Below are 20,850 nucleotides of genomic sequence, written 5' to 3'. Positions count from 1 at the left end.
ATTTTTTTAAAAAAATCTTTTTTATTCAATTTTCCACTATACATTTGAATTCAAACATTAATCATAATCATCAACATTTAGGATTCCCTGAATTCTTAGACTTCCCTCCACCCCTCCATGGTTTCCATTATCAAACTTTTTCTACTGCATCATATATTCTCCCTATTTTTCTTAAGGTAATCCATTTTTACCTTACTTTTTAATACATTACAAGCATTACTCAAATCCTGCCAAAGTTTTTAGTTGTTTACAGTGTTATCTTAAGTAAATTGTCCATTTTTTCCATTCCTTATTAAAGTTTCTATCTTCCTAGTTTCTGATTTTCCTGGTCATTTTCACCATTTCGACGTAGTCCATCATCTTCATCAACCATTTGTCTCTGGGCGGGACTTTATCTTCCTCTCCTTATTTTTCTAAATGATCTATTAGTATGAGATGGATACTGAATGAGGTTCTTGATCTGATTGATACATGGAGTTAAGAGCAAGTTCAGTGTGTGTGTGTACCAAACCAAAATTGCCCTGTTATTTCCCAGAAGTCCCAGGTGGATAGGATTGGAGTACCATACCAAGAAAAGTGAGAGGCCCTGAAATACATTTACAGCTGTGTCAAGAAACATAATGCAGATCTGGTACTGGTCCCAACAGATGGCTATGGCCAACCAGGTTGCATTTCTGCTGCAATAGGAACACAGGAAACCAGCCGCTTTTGGTCTATCATGCTTAGCACTGTTGATTCCAACTGACAGTTGCTCTCAGGAGTCTTTTCCTAAGCTTGCCCTGAAGATGACAGGGATGGGACCTGGGAATTTCTACATGTGAAGTGTGTTTTCCACCACTGAGTGTAGCTCAGAGTGTAGCAACAGACCAGGGGGTAGATGCTGTGTTTTGCGTCATATGAATGATGATAGACGCATCTGCATCTGGCAGTCTTTTCCAAATTTGGGAGGAGTTTTTGCAGCGGGAAAGATCTTTGAGGTTAATCTGCTAGGTGCTTTGGGTTGGCTGATTCATTCATCTTTTAAAATGAAAATCTGTAGATGCTGACTTGCTTTTATAAATCCTTTTTGCTGTGAAGATTCATTGCTGATTTTATTGTCACTGATATTTTTAGTGTTTTAATATATTTTTCTAAGCTTCCCTATAAGACTTTCTGAAAGGTAAAGGAATATATCAGTAACTTAACTAAATAAAGATTGGTCTGGTTTGTATTATAAAACCCACTGAACATTTGCTGGCCAAACTGTTTTTGTTGTATGTGCTACCAAGCCTTAAATAACTGGGGACCCAGTTGAGATCTGCAAGAGAGTCTTTCTTGCCATCTCACTGCCATGGAAAACCTACAGTATGATGATAGAGAATATCGTCCTTTTTTTGGAGTTGTGGAATTCCCTTGTCCTTGAGATATTGCTGGTGCTGACATTATTTGGCTGGGTGTTTTTTTTTTTTGGGGGGGCACTACCTTTGCCCAGGCTTTTGTGGAGAGCTGATGAGACGTTTCAGTTGTATATTAATGCTTGCTGCTATATTACTGTGTTGTTATTGTGTGCATTTCATCTGATGTTTTAATTCTTGAGATCCATATTGATGTTTCAGATTTATAGCACAAAATTCGGAGAAAATACGTGGGACAAAGAAAATCTGTTGCAGAAAGCACCCTAATATTTGTTGGTGGAGAAAGATGACTTTGCTTAATGCAATAACAGTTATGCATACATTCAAATCATGTATGCATCATATACACAATTTTAAAAGCTTTTTGCATTACAGTAGCACCTAGCAAAAACAAGCAAACAAACTCATATGCACACACACACACACACACACACACACACACACACACACACACCAACAGTGGCAGTGATGTAATTGTCCATTGTAATTTTCCCCACTGAAATCAACTCAGCTTCACAGTGTTTAACTGCAGCTGGACTACATCAAATACCTTTAACAGGTAGCAACATAATTGTGCAAACATGCATTGCTTTGGAAGGCAAGTCAGTCTGAAAATATTTAAGTCCCCCACTTGCAAAGGTTCTCTCCCTCAAAATGCCATGCGATCACCTGAACTAGGGCAAAAGTCTCAGCAGTCAGCTATGAGTCTTGCAGTGTCCTCCTGCAGCAGGAACTCAGGGCCGATATATATATTTTTTATAATAATTTTTATTGATTTTACAACACAAATTAAAAAACAAAACAACACACAATACATAGACAAACAAAACATATAAACATGTATAATTTCAACATCTCTTTTTCATAAACCTTACTTCCCAGACTTCCCCTTACCTCCCCTTTTCTGCATCCCTGTTTTAAAATTTCTTCAACAACCCCTCACTCCAATTAAGTAATTACTCATTTTCTTTTTTTAACTTCTTCTCATACTTAATCAGTTACAGCTGTAATTCTATATTTTCTCCTTTCCCTTGACATTTTAGCACTCATTAATTTTACAACAGTTCTTGAGATATACTTTAAATTTCTTCCAGTCTTCTTCCACCGTCTCTTTTTCTTGGTCATGGATTCTGCCCGTATCTCCGCCAATCCCATGTAGTCAATCACCTTCGACTGCCATTCTTCCAGTGTGGGTAGTTCTTGTGTCTTCCAATACTTTGAACTCAGGGCCGATATAGCTTCCTGCATTCTGTCCCCATGGAAGCAATCTAAAGCGTTTTTAAATTGAAAGGATTCCTGCCCCATGTTTATGCTGAGCTTCTTCATCAACACCTCAATTGCTAGCTGAAAGAAATGGCACTTAGTTCTCTGATGCAGAGATCAACGATAACAAACTTACCAAGGTCCTAAATTTCTTAAAGATATTGTTATGTGCCCTCCGTCGCATGATGCAAGGAGACTGGGAATACTGCCTCGCTGCATTTCTCCTAGCCCAGCATAGTAGCACCAGCACAACGACCGGCTGGAGCCCAGTGGAACTACTCATGGGCCGGCATCTCACAACAAGACTGGACCACTTTCACCCCGACAGGGCCCATGACGAGGCAGCAGTGGGGGAAGGTAGGAACCCTCTGACCTTCCAGCCCCACGACCCAGTGTATGCAAAGAACTTCAGGGTGGGCCCGGCATGGGTACCTGCCACAGTCACCAGGGCGACTGGCCCCTTGTTGTATGAGGTGCTAACGGGGGGGGGGGCAAGCCACTGCAATCAACTACGGCAACGATTCCCAGGGGGAACTGCAAAGAGGGCTGGACAGAGGAATCCCAAGGGGATAGCAGAAGGGTGAGGCCCATAGAGCAGGAGGAGCGGGTAAGGGAGGCAGAACTGGGAAGTCCAAGCAGCCACAGGAACCAGAACCATGACCGAGTGGATCAGCGGCGCCCAACCCAATGGCCCCGTCACAGCCGGCAGCCCCGGAACAAGAGCCAGAACCAGAAACCTCTACCGAGAGACACCCAAGACCACACCGCATATGTAGGCGACTGGCATACCTCAGCGACTACGAACTAACCTTCTGGACGCAACGGGAACTTAGAGGGGAGGGGTGTTATTTACTAAGTTTGGATCCTAGAACAATAGGCAAGTAGGATCCTAGAATGCAACAACTGATTGGTCTGCAGGAAAAGACCAATCAGGCTCCAGGAGGGAAGCAGAATCAGCCAATCAGACGGGACTCATTGTGTAAATAATGTATATAAAAGCCTGAGGTTTGGGGGGCAATTCAATCATTGTTTTACAAGCTGCAATAAAGAGCATGAAGTCACTACAGGACTTCCGAGTATATTTCAGATATACATCTGTCGGAATGGGCTCATTGAACAAGGCTGCTTGTTATTTTAAGAACGCTGAGGCATGAATTGGGCAAATGCTATCAACAGACAGATATGGGAGAAATGGAATATGCAATTGTAATTATATATCCTTTGAATACAGAATGCTTCTTTATGCCATTAAATTAATACAGAAAATGGACAGCCTTTCACTTGCATTGCCAGTACTTGTCTTCCCTCCCCCTCTCCACAGCTGTATACAAATCTCAGCCAATTTCCATTGCAAAAGTCAAAGACAAGTATTTTGTGGTGGGCTTGGAGGATTCCTGCTTGTTGCTACTCCCTAAATACTCAGTTACAAGATTTTAAGCCGCAGATTGACTGTCACATGGACATTTTACATTTTGCTGGATGCAGTAGACAGCTATGGAGGTTGCCCCCAGATGAGGGTGACATCAGTTTCTCCAGCAGACAGTGACATCTGGCATACTTAACTCCTTCCCCTTTCTCCTTGTTAGCTTAGTTTTCTTCATGTTTCTCATACTTACTGGGGGAAAGGACTGCTGACTGTTGTGTTTTCAGACTGATTTACATTCCTCTGTGGCTTACAATTGCCAAATGTATAGTTAAAAGTTTAGAAATCAGCGTCTGTGTCAGAGGCTGGCAAATAAAAGCCTGAACTGATGAAATCAATAACTTACAGATGACCCCCAAAGCACATTCCACACCAAACAGCCATGTTGTGGTGCGCCTCTTTTGCAGCCACAGTGAAATACCTCCTTAGCTTCAGATACAGGCGAGATGCAACACATCAGAATTACATTCACATATGAATGAGCCTTCACAGAATGAATGCTTTCTTTTTTTTATCACCTCAGCAACAATGAAATGGATTTACACCCTCTGCTATGCTCTTAATCTGCTGTACATGCATGTATGTATCCTCACTTCAACAAGAATGCACTGAACTTTGAACAGAAAACAGATTAAATGTGCTTAAAGAAACAAACACATAGCCTCTGTATAAATGGAACAGAAATTTGGTCTGTAGGTTGGGATATCAAGTCAAATTATCACCCAAGAGAATTTTGGCAACACCTCCTCCATCATAGTGCTGTGGGTTCTCAGGAGACCCCTATTTCCTCACAGAATTACAATTACCAGAGTTTCCTGGAAAGAGGGATTTATTTCTAAACCACTCTGGAAATTGTAGCTCTGTGAGGGGAATAGGGGTCTCTTAACAACTCTCAGCACCCTTAACAAATCACTGCTCCCAGGATTCTTTGGGGGAATCTATGACTCAAAGTTGTATTATGGTGCTCTAAATGTTTGGTGCAGATGTGGCCCCTGTATGTGTCAACACGAACCAGGTCTATCAGCTGCTCAGGAGGAGGAACACCCAGCCCAGAAACTGATTGTGGAATCTAGTGATGCAATACCTCTCAATTTTTCAATTTCTGATACTATCTGTTTTTGGCACACCTAAAGGTAAAGGTCCATTAGGTCCAGTCATGACCGACTCTGGGGTTGCAGCGCTCATTTCACTTTACTGGCCGAGGGAGCTGGCGTACAGCTTCCGGGTCATGTGGCCAGCATGACTAAGCCGCTTCTGGAGAACCAGAGCAGCGCACGGAAACGCCATTTACCTTCCTGCTGGAGCGGTACCTATTTATCTACTTGCACTTTGACGTGTTTTCGAACTGCTAGGTTGGCAGGAGCAGGGACCGAGCAACAGGAGCTCACCCCGTCGTGGGGATTCGAACCGCTGACCTTCTGATCAGCAAGTACTAGGCTCTGAGGTTTAACCCACAGCGCCACCCGCGTCCCTATAGGCACCTAATATTTACTCTGAATAAAATGATTTATACACAGAAGTTAAAGTAGTAAGATCAATCACTTTACCAAATCACATTTTATTATCTTACAGTTTACCATGAGTTAACAGTGTATTATATTTATCCATTCCCTCATATAACTTGAGACTTTCCACTGTTTTCTATATAAAATTAATTAATAAATGCATTCCCCGACCCTTCTAAAAAAAGGTCTCCCCCTGGTCTCAAAAATATTACAATAGCAGCTCACAAGAACGAAATAAAATATCTTAAGTGGGCATATTATACATACTCCAACTTTCCAGAGTGAAAAGTATATAAAATAAAGCTCTCAGTAGCCATCTACCTTTATTTTATTATTTTTAAGATAGACAATAAACTCCAATAAATAAGAGATGCTATTAAGAGATTTCCACATTGTTGCTCTGCTTGATTTACCTGGTAGCCACTGATGGACACCCAGTTTTTGATGAACCCTTTCCAGCTCCCTTTTGTTTCTTTTCATGATCTGAGTTGTCTGGCTCAACTTACTTTTGCATGGTATTAAATAAGACATGCCAGATTAGTGGTTTCAATAGTGGTGGAAAGAACTTCCAGTTGACTTAAACACAAACCAGATCATTTGGAACAAGTGTTTTTTGGCTGCTGGGATTCTAAATTGCAGATGAGTTTTGGCCCAAGTAGCCTAGGGATGGGCTGAACCATGGAGTTTGATACTAAAAAAGCGTGGGCAGCCTTGGACTTTCCATTAAGAAACTTGCTCAAACTTTCATCTCCATTCCTCATTCCTAGTTCTGCCAACAAATGACATCTTAGGATGTCAGCTTGAAGATATACGATGCAGAAATCATGCTGCAGCTAAATATGGGTCTGGCAGTGCCTGGATGGGAGACCATCTGGAATCCTTATGTATGTTTACATTCAGGTATAAAATCCATAATGGAAGAAAAGCAGAATATAAATGCAACAAATTAATTAATAATGAAACCCATGCTTCATTAATTCATTAATTAATAATGAAACCCATGTGACCTACAACATCCTACTGGGCTGAACTAACGAGATTCTGTACACCTGATTTTTCCCCAGTTGGGTTTTGCTATGGGAGACGCATATATTTCCGCTTAAATCTCACATTGAGGCTAATTTGGGACAGTTATAACTCTGAATTCACTTCTGACTGAAAGCCACAATAAACGCTGCTGAGTCTTAGGACTTGATTAGTTTCTGACTTTCACAATCCAACACACCTGTGTCCTTACTCATTTCACCCAGGAAATACAAACCAATTTATCCTTAGCTGGGTACCTTAGTACATTACTGCTCCTAATGTTATTATTTCTAAAGCATTTTTATCCATTTTTATTGATCCTCGGCTGGCTTCAGAATTTTTACAAAATCTAACAACAATGAGCAGATATGAAATACAGGTTGGCCAGTGAGATTTACAGAACTATACATTCTGAGAAAGATTTCTCTTGCGGCAATCTTATTCCAAATATTCCAGTTAGAAGCCACCCCTGACAGGTAATAAAACTCTTGGTAGTTCCCATAATCTTTAATGGTGGAAATTATCGAGATGCTAATTCCAAGAGTTCATCCATAGCTCAGTGGCTGGTAGAGCATCTGCTTTGGATGCACAAAGTCCCAGATACTACCCCCGATATATCCAGATAGGGCTGGGGGAGTCTGAATCCCTACAGAGTAGCTACCAGTCAGTTTAGACAGTATTGGTCTAGAATGACTAAAGATCTGACTCAGGCACCTTCTTATATACCTTCTATCTATGTATGAATCCAAAGCCATTAATGCATGCATTCAAGTATAATCATGCATGATCACCAGAGATCCTTACCCCTAAAATATCATTTTACAAGGCAGGAAGTTGTATATCAGAATTGAAAACTCAAGAAATGGTCACATGGAGCATCCGCTAACAGTTGAGTTCCTAGTCTAAAGGGGAGCCCCTTGTTCACCTCCGCCACACATTTTGCTGTGGCCTGTGTAACCCACACAGATACCCCACTGGCACACAAAGCATAAAATCCACCTTGTTCTCTACTCAGTTTGACATGATAACATTCCACAACACATATCCTCCGCAGCTGGCCAGCTGAAGCATGCAGTTTTGACAGTGTTGGGAAATGCGTCCAATGGATTTAAACAGAAACCAGACCATTTGGAACCAGCGCTCCCTGGCTGAATGAAGAGCAACACAACTGGTCATATCCAACCCTATTGAATCATTTTGGATGAGTGTCACTGCACATCTGTGAACGCCACCAAGTCTTTTCCAAGAGGAGGAAGTAGAAGTTATTATCATTGCCCGCTATTTTTCTTGATGTCACACTGCTACTCAGTTCCATTTCACCTAGGCCCGTGGTTCCCAATGTGGGGCACACACACCATAGGGGGGCAATTTGATTTTTAGGGGGGTCAATTTGAGAATGAGTTATTAACAGTTAATGGCTATGTCACAAGTGGGGGGTATCGGGATTTCAGAGATGACTAGGAAGGACATGGCAAAAAAAAAAAAAGCATTGGGAACCACTGACCAGAGAGCAGAAGAACTGCTCACACATTTCTGGCCCAGGGCCAACTGCATGCTACTTGAGATCTCCCATCATATTTGATCTCCTAAAACAAAACTGTGTGGCCTTCCAGATGTTGGGGGACTATAGCTCTCATTATCCCCGATCATTGGCCCTGTTGGCTGGGGTCATGGGAGATGGAGATCGACAATCTCTGGAGGGGCACAAGTTTCCCACCTCAGTCCTACAAGCAGCTCTCTGCATGAGAGAGATTTGGTTTGCAGCAAGCTTGACCCATTGCCCTTGCAGGAGTTCTGCAATGCAAATCTCTCCTGGAAATGCTATAAGCAAGGGAGGGGAAAGACACAGGCACAGTACAGGCCATTCACATCACATGCAGTTTGACCTTAGGTCTGCCATGTGAATTGGCAGGCTAAACATTTTACTCCCTTACTAGGGAGGAAGACTCCCACTGGGAGGATCTGCTGGCAGACCCACCTTCTCTGTCAGCAGGTCTCATGTTCTGGTCTTCTCTGATCAGACACTGCAAGGAGCATCTCATGAAACCAAATCCTGCTTAATTGAGGGACTTGCCTTCCCATGACCACCCCCAAAGTTAGAAGCACTCAATTTCACCGGGAGCATCCCTGGAACTTCTCCCCTGCAAAATGGCAAATGTGAACGAACCTTGTAAGATCTTGATGGCAATCCACATTCCAAAGGCAGCAGAGCTTGGCTACTTGTTCTTCTCCTCCCAGTTCTCCCCATACGAAAACCAATGCTACCATATCAGAATAATTTTAAGACTCACCCCAGCCTTTGGTTTAGCTCCAGAACCAGTCATTGGTGTGGAAAATGCTCGATCAGCAACATAGGGCTGCGGAAGAGGTGGAGAGGGTGGGGGTGGTACGTTTGCTTGCTGGTGGCTCAGTATAGCAATGTCCACTCTAGAATCAGGATGCAGTTCCAAATCCTTTTTTAAAGAAAAGAAGGACAAATCTCTTTAAGGGATGTGCATATTCCTTAGGTGGCTACCATTCTATTACCTACAGGAAATACATAAAATCACACATTGATGTTGTTGTTTTTTATTAAAAAGTTAGCAACTTTCTCTACATTCCTATACATTCTTGTTCTAAGAAATAATGATGATCTAATCACTGCTGTTCCCTGACACTGTAATATACCTTGAGATCAAAGCTGCAACACCCTAAAAATAAGTTGTTGTTTTTTAATTTAAAAAAATCCTTTGTTTACGAGCCAGGTTTTTTCAGAAGTCTGGCATGTTTTCTCTTTGTATTTCCTGTACACCTCAGATTATGTCCGCACCTTTTGTCTCTGGAAGCATCTGATACCTCCAGCACCATGTGGAAATTGTTATGCAGCTGGAGTGACATCATCATTTGAACCCTTGTGCAGGTGAAACCTCTTGTGGTTTCTTAAAACTTACAATGTAAACAAAAACTTGGTAACATCCACGTCTAGCGATGGGGGAATCCGTCAATTTTAGTTTATCTCAATTCCCCCCCCCCCACTCTTAAGTTCAGTTCCTCACATTTCTCCATCAGTTTGCTTAAAATCATAATAAAAATCTCTTTATGAAAACCCAGCAGCATTTTAGTGCATATTTCTTCTAATTCCCCTAAAATTGTCTCTGCACACACTTTTGCCTAACAGACACATTGTTGCAAAGCAGTTTTCCTTTAGAAAATGCATTTTGGGTACATTGCTTTCGCTAATAAATATACACTTTGCCTTATGCCCTTTTCTACAAGTTACTTGGCTGGATAACTGTATTGCAAAATTCAGAGAAGTGTGAATTTCAAAGGGTATCTGTGTTTCGGTTTGCAGATTGTTTCAGAAATTGTGAATCAGGTAGGTTCACTAATTAATGCAGATCGAATCAAATTTCCCTCCCACCCCTATGCATGTCTCGGTGCTTCAAGCTCTTTGTAATATTTGCAGCAGGGCTGAGGAATGTGTGGACTCAAACTTCCATCAGCCCTGGATATCATGACCAATGATCAGGGATGGGGGGAATTGTAGTCCAATAACACCTGGAAGGCCACAGATTCCCCATCCTTGATTTACAGAGGAGGCCACAATTCAGTATGTAGTTATGCACAATGAATTCCTATGGAAAACAACTAAGCATATAAACTACATATTGTAACTGTGTATTGGATTCTAGCCTAGTGATATATATATGAATTACATGTTACATGTATACGCATGTTTAAGGCTGCCATCTTTTCTACTGGTTCTGGTTCTGAAGTAAGATGGGTTACAGAGGTGACGTTTATAGATCATGAGCTGCCTTTATATAATTCAGTGGTTGGTTGGTTGGTTTTTCATTTCCCACATTCAAAGAATCCTTTCCACATCAAGCGGTCCACCTAAGGACCTCTGTATGTTGAAATGATTTCAGCATGAAGTTCCCATAGCTCAATGCCAGGCTTATTGCTCAGCCTAAAGTGAGACTTCAATCAACAACCTATCTGATTCTCGCTTATGAACACACATTAAGAGGACGATCAATAGATCTAGGCAAGATGTTTTTCCGCGAAGCTTGTCTATCACCTGTCTATTTTAAAGTTTTTATTGTTTTTATTTTGATTAATTTTATTATGTATTTTGTTCTTCGTATATTGTAACTTTTTGTTGTGAACTGCCCTGAGACGTATGAATATAGGACAGTATACAAATTAATATAATATAATATAATATAATATAATATAATATAATATAATATAATGATGTAATATACAATAATATTGCTACTAATATTCTTATTAAGGAGCCCCAGATAAGTCTGATGATGGGTCTATAAACGTAGCAGGAAGCGGTAGAATAGATTCTGCCACTTTGGACTGGAAATACGGATTTCATGTTTATTTTTTGACTGTTAACCCATTTTGGGGAAAAAGTGAGCAAAAAATCCTAGCACACGAGGAGGACAGGTTTTAGCCCAACCCCTCCCTAGTTTTCTACTTGCAAGGAATTTTCTGTCAATGGCATCATTTTTAATTTTAATTTTTTTAAAAAGGTGATTTCCACCTGCTGTCTGAAATGCCACAGTACATCTACCACCTTGTTCCCATCTCATTGCAATATATCTATATATAGCAGTGGCTTAGTAAATCTCATAAATTCAGTCACCACATGCCAGTACTGTGATTTTGTTTTTTGAAAATCCAGCTTATTTCAGGGATAAACAAAATAAAGGGTAAAAATAACTTGCAGGGCAGTCCCATATACATTTACTCAAAAGTCCCACTGAGTTCAATAAGGCTTACTCTTTGGTAAGTGGGCATAAAAGGTAAAGGTAAAGGACCCCGACAGTTAAGTCCAGTCGCGGACCACTCTGGGGTTGTGGCGCTCATCTCGCTTTACTGGCTGAGGGAGTTGGTGTTTGTCTGCAGACAGTTTTTCCGGGTCATGTGGCCAGCATGACTAAGCTGCACACAGAAATGTCGTTTACCTTCCTGCCGGAGCGGTATGTATTTATCTACTTGCACTTTGATGTGCTTTCAAACTGCTAGGTTGGCAGGAGCAGGGACCGAACAACGGGAGCTCACCCCGTTGCGGGGATTCGAACCGCCCACCTTCTGATCAACAAGTCCAAGAGGCTCAGTGGTTTAGACCACAGTGCCACCCACGTCCCAAGTGGGCATAGGTTTGCAATTTTAGTGACCAACGCACGACACAACACTATGTTTTCCATACCAGAATCACTGAAATGAAGGGGAGTTGTGGGGAAAAAGAGGATTTTGCCCCTAAAAGTGCTTTTTAACCGGTCTGCATGTGTGTGTGTGTATTGCCAGAATAGTGTTTTACCTCATCCTTTCCAATATCACAACATATACTCCCATTGAATAAAACTATCTAAAAAAGACAAACAATGCTTTGTTGTCAGAATATTATTTTAACCGAGGCAGAATTTGTAAGCAGCCCATAAATACCTCCTTGCCTGGGGCACTGGGTCTTACTGAAATGTGGACCCAATAAAAAACACAACATTTCAGCACTTTCTCTTGCAAATTCAGCACCCATTGCATCAGACCATTGTGCTGGCACGACTCTAACCCCAGTCTGATTGCCTTTAAAAAAACACACAGAGAAGCTTGGCAGGGGACAGGGGAGTCCAATATCTTTTGAATTTTGTACCCTTCACTTGCTTTGGTTTTAGTAGTTCTTAGAACTCTCCCAGTGTGGAGGGAGGCCAAGAAGGAATAAATGAGTAGCTGGAGGCTAGGAAATGGAACATTACACAGACACACAGACACAAACACACAAACACACATACATAAACACACACCTTTTATTTTTTTTATAAAGGAGAAATTACATGTGCTGAAACAGAAAGACCAACAAGAGTAGTAGTAGAAGAAGAAGAGTTTGGATTTGATATCCCGCCTTTCACTCCCTTTAAGGAGTCTCAAAGCGGCTAACATTCTCCTTTCCCTTCCTCCCCCACAACAAACACTCTGTGAGGTGAGTGGGGCTGAGAGACTTCAAAGAAGTGTGACTGGCCCAAGGTCACCCAGCAGCTGCATGTGGAGGAGCGGAGACGCGAACCCGGTTCTCCAGATTACGAGACTACCGCTCTTAACCACTACACCACACTGGAAAAAGTGGGAGACGCTGCACACACATTTAAAATACATTTGAAGCACATCTCCCTCCCAAGAATCCTGGGAACTGTGCTTTGTTAAGGGTGCTGGGAATTATAGCTCTGTGAGGGATATGCTACAGTTCCCATGTTTCTTTGCTGGCGGGGATGTGCTTTACATGCACTTTGAGTGCATGGTGTGTACACATTCAGGAGAAGGGTGAGGAAGAAGCAGCAGAGGTAAATATGCAACTGGGATAAAAGATAAGTAAACATGCAAGCTCACAGGTATGTGCCTCCGTGTGTGTGTCAGCGTGCTGGAAGGCGAGGATGCTGAACCGAGAGCGTTCTCAATATCCTGATCTAGCTGGTCCAGTTTAAGAATGAGTAGCACCATGGAGTCCAATCGCGAGTGATCTTCTCGCACTTCCTGGGGATTAGAACATGCAATTACAGAATCTGAAAGGGCACTTCTGGGAAAGAATAAAAAACTCTCTGTTCCCTAATTTAACAAAACAGCATTCAATAATAGGCAGCAAACACACATTTGCAGTGGGGGGTGGGGACGGCGGGAGGGGGGATGGGTGGAGAAAACCACAACACACTGTTTTCTCTCATCAATGGGTTGTTCACTGTGAAGGCTCAACGTACTGACTGAGAAGAATTTTACATGCATCTTAAATACCTTTCTGCTCGAAAACTGTGCAAATGGAAAAAGGGCATTGTTTTAAGTGCTATCGGATGGGGGGGGGGAATTGGAATGACTGTCCCAAGTCCCCCTACCCCAGCAAAGGAAGGCACATGCCTGATAGTAATTCATTGTTGTCAAAAGTGCAAACTGACAGCCACTCCTAAGATGTCCCGCATACACACACGCTTCTAACGTCTACACACTGCAGCCATTTTCTCAAGGTTCCTCCTTCCCCACCAAACTCTGGAACAAGTGCTAGAGATGATGACATGGTTTTCCCCACCCCCGGTCTCAAGAGTTTCACTACAGGGTGGGTGCAGAGTTTCTCCTGACACAGAAAGCAGGTGGTGGGGCCACTGTGAAAGGTGGCTGTGTGCCCTGTTTTACAGAAGATGGTTGTCTGTTTGAAGAACTCTCATAGGACAGTCTTCTGTTTGAATCAAGGGTGTCTCTGCTGTGCCACCCCAGACAACAGACTTTGGGTATCCTTAAATACAGCACATTGCTAGCTATTCTAGTTGGTTACTGTTGTTATTTTTCCAGCTGGGAAGAGATGCTTCTGAGGGTTGTTGTTGTTTTGCCCCAGGTGCCAAAGTAACTTTTCATCTTCCTTTGGGCTGGGAGCAGGCACCACCTGTTGCTCTCCCACAGGCAGAAAAATGCCCTGGGCTGGCCAGGATTTGAAGTTCTCCCTTTGAAAGTCTGTCTCGTCCACATTCAATATAAGCAACCATAAGATGGAAGACCAGGTTGTGAAGACCAGCCTATCTACTGCACCTAGGCAGCAGAAAGAGCAAGCTGACAAGTTACCTGGTCTGGTACCTGTCTTCCCCATTATGATGAGGTGCATCTCTATACAAATTACAGTCCTTATATACATACTTGACAGGCACTAAACCAAGAGGGTGTAGTCTTGCATCAAATTGAGAGCGAGAGCACAATGCCTCATCTTTAAAAGCTTGGCGGGTGGGGTGTGGAAACTTGTTGGGACATATTTGTTGCTTCCATCCAGTTCAGAACTTCTTTACCTGTTCTGAAACTCCTGCACCATGGCTCCTGAACCTTGTGTCTGCTGCTGAACCTCTAACAGTATTCACCTGAATAATGATTTCTTTCTTACTTAAAAGTAAGAGCTTCTATTTGCATGTTTTGGGGTGGGAGCAGGGACAATTTGATGTAATCTGTCTCCTCTTTTGCTCTCTTTTTGTGGTTGATGCCTTTATTCTTTTTTGATTATGGGTGACATTTCTGATTATGGATAACGTTGTATAAAACTATCTGTGGATCAAATGACTTGGAAAAGGAAGAAGACTTTTCTTCTAAATATTCATAAATAAAAACTGTTTTATGGATTTTTCGTTATAAAATTCTCTTTCCATTTCATGAACAGTACAAATCAAGGGCTGTTATGCACTGATTTTTTTTAATGAAACTTGATGTAAAAATATTAACTAGTTAGATAGATGATAGATTGTATCTGCATGTGTGCTAATAAAAATAAACTTGCAATATGCCAACTCTCTCCACGTCTTGCAGCCAGCAATGCTCCAGACCCACAAATTTTCATTGCAGGATTTGTGTCACAACAGCACAATTTTACTGTAATACCAAATTCTATTTTCACCATAATAAATACAGGCCATATTGTTTGCTATGCTATATGCATTCCTGCATATAGAACAGGAAACCTCACAGGCTTTCCCTCACATATTTTTCTATACATTCCATGTCTAGAGGAAAAAGGAAGTATACTCCCTTGGAAGAAGCAAAGCATTCTATTCAAAACATTTTGGTCTTATACCAAATACTCAGGAATTCCATATAGAAGCCTTGTGTGTCGGGCATGCATGCCCAAATGCTGGTGAGGTCCTGCCTCTCATGGTTGGAGCAGAGAGGCTAGATGAATATCAGTTAATCTTGTGGCTTCTCTCAGCCCACCCCGAGAAAGTGCTGCAGATTTTGGAGCTGGACCGCTACACTGCACATTCCTCTCATGCATACTTGCTCAGAAGTAAGTCTTGTGGTGACTTGACAAACACTGCCTCAGTCACAGTGAAGTTACACCATCCTTTGGAATTTGATATCCAAAGCTTGCTCCCTCAGGACTGAGTCCCAGTCCTTCTGCTGATTGCCAAAGAACGTTCATAAGATGAACCAAATATCAAAACCCAGACTTAACTCACAATGTACATTTTCAGATGGCAACACGCACACACAGGAGGACACGTCTGCTTTTCCAAGGTTTCCAAAATCTGTAGAGAAGAGCTTTCCACATGTACAGCTTTTCAGATAGCAAAAGGAATGTGTGCATGTTTGGGTAGACACTGTCTCCCCACCCCACAATGTATTAATTGAATACATGCTGAATATCTGAAAATGGCTAATTATTGTTAGAATCAGGTAAACAGGAAATTGTGCTCTAGTTTATGCATGTTTAAGGACATGGTTCTTCCCCTCCCAGTGAACATGTAAAAGTGCTTCTTACTGATTTATTGTAGACATTCCTTGCCCATGAGTCATGATGATGATGATGATGATAATTTGTTACTTATAAATTACTTATACCCCACCCATCTGGCTGGGCCTCCTCACCCACTCTGGGCAGCTTCCAACAGGATATTAAAAACACAATAAAACATCAAACATTAAAAATTTCCCTAAACAGGGTTGCCTTCAGATGTCTTCTAAAAGTCAGATAGTTGTTTATTTCCTTGACATCTGATGGGAGGGCTTTCCATAGGGCGGGCGCCATTACAGAGAAGGCCCTCTGCCTGGTTCCCTGTAACCTCGCAGTGAGGAAACTGCCAGAAAGCCCTCGGAGCTGGACCTCAGTGTCCAGGCTGAATGATGGGGGTGGAGATGCTCCTTCAGGTATACTGGGCCGAGGTCTTTTAGGGCTTTAAAGGTCAGCACCAACAGTTTGAACTGTGTTCGGAAACGTACTGGGAGCCAATGTAGGTCTTTCAGGACCAGTGTTATGTGGTCTCGGCAGCCGCTCCCAGTCACCAGTCTAGCTGCCACAATTCTGAATTAATTGTAGTTTCTGGATCACCTTCAAAGGTAACCTTATGTAGAGCGCATTGCAGTAGTCCAAGCAGGAGATAACTAGAGCATGCACCACTCTGGCGAGTGATATATGCCATACTACCAAGTGTGACTCGATCTCAGGGCTGGTCCTACCATCAGACATAGCCAAGCGGCCACCAGAGGCAGCAGTCTGCTGGGAAATAGCAAGGGGTTGGAATCGTGTGCGCCACAACTATGATTATGCTGCATACCGGCGGAATGGAGAGGTCTGGACGAGTGTAACTGAAGGATGGGTGGGCCTCGCATTCTTTGAGATGCCCAAATGCTTTGCATGGTGGCAGTGCAGCCTGCTGGCTGAAGCAGGCAGGGGGCGAAGGAAGGGCTGAGTGCAAGTCTATAGGGCACCTCTTCACATATGCAAAGCTGCGCACACAGGTGGGTGCTGCACATGTAGTATGGAAAAGATTGTGCTTTGAATTTGCTCATACTGAGGATGTGGACCCAGGCACTCAAAATTTTAGGTCTGCAATCACCAAGCCAAGTACATTGTGAAGTATTTTGGTTTTTATTTGACTATTACACCATGCCTTAAAACAAATCTTTTGCATTTATTACTTTTCCACACAGTATGTTGCAGAGTTAAGCAGCTAGTAAATGTATTCATAAAAACCTAAGAATTATACCCATAAAAACGAAAGTATGCAGAAAATTTTGAGCAGGACACTGAAAGGGATATCATTCATCTGTGTTTATACTCTGTTCCTGTGTCACCATAATCATGCAAAGGTCTTTGTCTCTTATGAATGTTCCTGAATGTGCCTTTTTTGGTCCTATGACCTGTTTGCAGCTTAAACTTGACATTTCCCTCCCCTTTCTCCATCCACCCAACATTTCATCAATTCAGATTATTTACAGATGGTTTCATCAACTTTAAATGTCATATAATACATGTGACAAAGAAGAAGCTCTAGACTGTATGGTTTTCTGGAAAAGACTCTGCACAACATATTTTCCTAAGCTAAAGACCTGAAACAGGATTCGTATATTGATATTAAGAATGTCACTTCTGATTACTATAAATGTAGGAACTAGGTTGGGCACGCGCTAGCAGAGGTTTTTTTGGCATTCCTATATTTAAATAAAGTGCTGGTTCTGATGTAACACTTGGTAGATATTGCTTTGCTTTCAGAAATTACTCCATAAGTAGGAAAGGGAGAGAAATTCAGTTCAGTTCACATTTTAATGGGTATCTAGCTAATTCACACTTGCCAGAACAATACACAAACGCAACATGCAACTATGCTTTGAAAATCACATTTCCCTGAATTTCGCAATTCAATTCTTTAACCAGATAATGTGTGCATAAATGCATATTTATGGAAAACTGTACATAAAATGCCTGTTTTAGCTAAACTAGCATAAAATGTATTGCAACAGTCAAAATTGATTGCAAAAATGTGGATATTTAGGCAAAAATGCATAAAATTAGGACAAATGTATATTAATACACTGATGAATTTTCAGCAGGACTTTAAAATTTTTTTAAATAAATTGATGCAGAAATGCAGACAACAGGATAAAAGTTTGGAAAAAGAAATGGAGAGAAACCAAAACAAGCCAATCTTCTCCAACCTGGTGCCCTTCAGATGTTTCAGACTACAATTCCCATCAGCCCCAGTCAGGCTGCCCAATGACCAGAGTCAATGGAAGCTGTGGTCCAAAATGTCTTGAGCACAGCAGGCTGAGAAAGGCTTCGATAAGCTTTTTTTTTTGGGGGGGGGACTATATTGTGATGGATTATTCATGCATTTCTTCAGGGGGCCATTCTCCAGGCCAGGATTAGAGAGAAATTTAAAGAAATGTGCTACTTGCTGAAATATACTTCTCTCAGTGGCAATTTAGAAGCCACTCAAAAGGGGTTGTAACAGCTCTGGTTTCCCATTGTGTTCCCTATTTTCTTAAGTGAAAGGAAGTTGCAGGAGCACCCACCAAAGGGTTAGTTTCCTGGCACAGAGGGAGTCCTGATGACTTTGTGTTGTCTTATTTTCAGGCACTGTGGCTCAAGGGCCGTTTGGGCATACTGGCAGGAAGCAGGTGTGTTGGACCTGGACCAGGGACACCTGGGTTCTGTTCCCTCTCTGATCATTAGATGACCTTGAGCCAGCAACTCAGCCTAACCTACTGCTCAGATTTCTTGCAAGGATAAAATCGGAAAACCCCATTTATGCTGTCCAGAACTCCTTAGAGGGAGTGAGGGACACCAAGGGAATAAATAAACAATAAGCAAAGCAAATTGCCCCATTAATATAGCCTTCTTGAGAGCCTTAATAACCTCATTGGAAGCATGTGGTTGTTGTAGCATCAATTACTATGAAATGTTGACGCAAGACATTTTAAAGCTCACGTATGAAGAGCTCATTTTCTTCAGTTTATGTTCAAATGTAGTACATTGAGGACCCATTTACATTAGCCCCTTGTGGCATGGCAGCACTGCTCCATATTGTGATCTCATGCTGATGCCAAAACAATGTTGATGATGGCAACAATCACTTGCATGGATGTATCCTACCAGATATATCACCTGAGCATCAGGTTGGAAAGGCCCATGCAACTGGACCCATGCACATGGTTCTGGAATTCACAACACTGGTGTGGGATTAAATATTATTATATATTTTTTAAAAAAAATTATTCCACCTATTTCTCCAAAGAGACTCTGGGTGGTGAAGAAATGGTAGTGAAAAGAGAGAAAAAAATGTATAACTTTTTAAACCAATGTGCATTCAGAATTAAGACTATCCAAGCCAGTTGACAAGCTCCACCAGCACAAAAATAATATGGAACTGAACCAGCAAATACTATATAAGCTTTAAAAGAAAGCAAGGTTGTCATCAACTGACTGAAGCAGTACAGCAATGGGGCCTAAGAGACCTCGCTGAACATGGAATTCCATAAGACAGGCGCCACAACATAGGAGGCCCTATTCCTAGTCGACACTAATCTTGCTTCCTGAGCTTTATGGGTTTGGAACAGGGACTGAGATGGCAATCAGAGAATGCAAGGAGGAACACATGGGAAAAGGTGGTTCCTTCAGCACCAAGTTGCAAGCCATTAACCCCTTTAAAGATTACCGTATTTTTTGCTCTATAAGACTCACTTTTTCCCTCCTAAAAAGTAAGGGGAAATGTGTGTGCATCTTATGGAACAAATGCAGGTTGCGCAACTATTCCAGGAGCCAGAACAGCAAGAGGGATCGCTGCTTTCGCTGCGCAGCGATCCCTCTTGCTGTTCTGGCTTCTGGGATTCATAATATTTTTTTCTTGTTTTCCTCCTCCAAAAACTAGGTGTGTCTTACGGTCTGGTGCGTCTTATAGAGAGAAAAATACGGTAACTCCAGCACCTTGAATTGAGCCTGGAAATCGGCAGCCAGTGCAAATCACAGAGACAGTGGTGGACTTTGGGCTTTCAAACTTCAACCGTGTCCCCCCACCTCTCACCTTCCATTCTACAACGTTGTGGCACTCCCTGTGGTACTGTCTCAGCTTGGCACCCAGTGCGGGCAAACTTGTAGTGCTTCCCTAAATCTGCCTTTGATGTAGAACCAGTATGGTAAAATCATACTGAGTCAGCCTAGTGGCCCATGTAGCTCAGTATCTATTTACACACTGACTGGCACCAGTGGTCTAGGATGTCTGACAAGGGATTCTTCCAGCCCTAGTTGAGGATGTTAGGGTACAGCTCTTTCTCTGGAGCTACAGCCCTTGTCCTCCAGCAGCAGCAGCAGCAGTCCTAAACACATTTACTGAGGAGTAAGCCTGAATGAGACTTATTTCTGGGAAAACATGCAAGAGATTGTGCTGTAACATAGCCTTCAGTTTTAAAGGCAGCCTCTTTTGCTGAACTGGCAAGGCGAGTTTTCTCACCCACCCACAGAAGAAAGGGTCCTTTTACAAAGAGAGCTGGCAAAATTCCTCTCCGCGCCTTTGATCTGGGGCCAGTTGGACTGAGCTTAAAATCTTACATTAATGTTATACATTTCATAGGATGCTAAAGTCCTAGTCCATGTCTTGCTTTGTTTAAAGGGGAAAATAACACTCTGCTCCAGCAGAATAGAAAGGTATTCAGGTCTCTTTTCATCTACCCTGAAGTCATTCATCTGAGATGACAAGAAAGGTTGAGGATAATGCAATACATCCCATTTCTCGAACTATCTGCTGACTTTCGCAAGCAGTTCTATAAATCAGAGGTAACCTGGTTTATGTCCTTCTTCCTTGCAACATGATAAAATAGGGAACTGGCGTGGGAATTTTTATCTCCCTCTGAAGTTTAAATTTCATATTAGGCACTAATAATGCAGTATTTCACAAAGCAAATGAAAAGATAGCAAAAGCAAGCATTTTCACAGATTAAAACAAAGAAAAGGTTACAG

At 42.0% G+C, this 20,850-nt stretch overlaps 1 protein-coding gene across 8 annotated transcripts in view; it reads right to left on the bottom strand.

Annotated features, from left to right (window-relative positions):
* DLC1 (DLC1 Rho GTPase activating protein) overlaps positions 1-20,850 on the bottom strand; it is a 256,092-nt gene that overhangs the window by 182,671 nt on the left and 52,571 nt on the right. For 5 of the 8 annotated variants that reach the window (XM_083755325.1, XM_083755329.1, XM_083755327.1 and 2 more), the window contains exons 3-4: positions 12,990-13,133; positions 8,903-9,064 (exon numbers count right to left, since the gene is read on the bottom strand). In XM_083755325.1, coding sequence (XP_083611451.1) covers positions 8,903-9,064; positions 12,990-13,133 — 306 coding nt within the window. The remainder of the gene's footprint in view (positions 1-8,902; positions 9,065-12,989; positions 13,134-20,850) is intronic. The other 3 variants (XM_083755331.1, XM_083755333.1, XM_083755332.1) reach the window with 1 other exon arrangement.

This window comes from Podarcis gaigeae (assembly GCF_964106915.1).
Source record: "Podarcis gaigeae genome assembly, chromosome: 9".
Taxonomy (NCBI): Eukaryota; Metazoa; Chordata; class Lepidosauria; order Squamata; family Lacertidae; genus Podarcis; species Podarcis gaigeae.
This window is presented reverse-complemented; position numbering and strand designations above follow the sequence as displayed.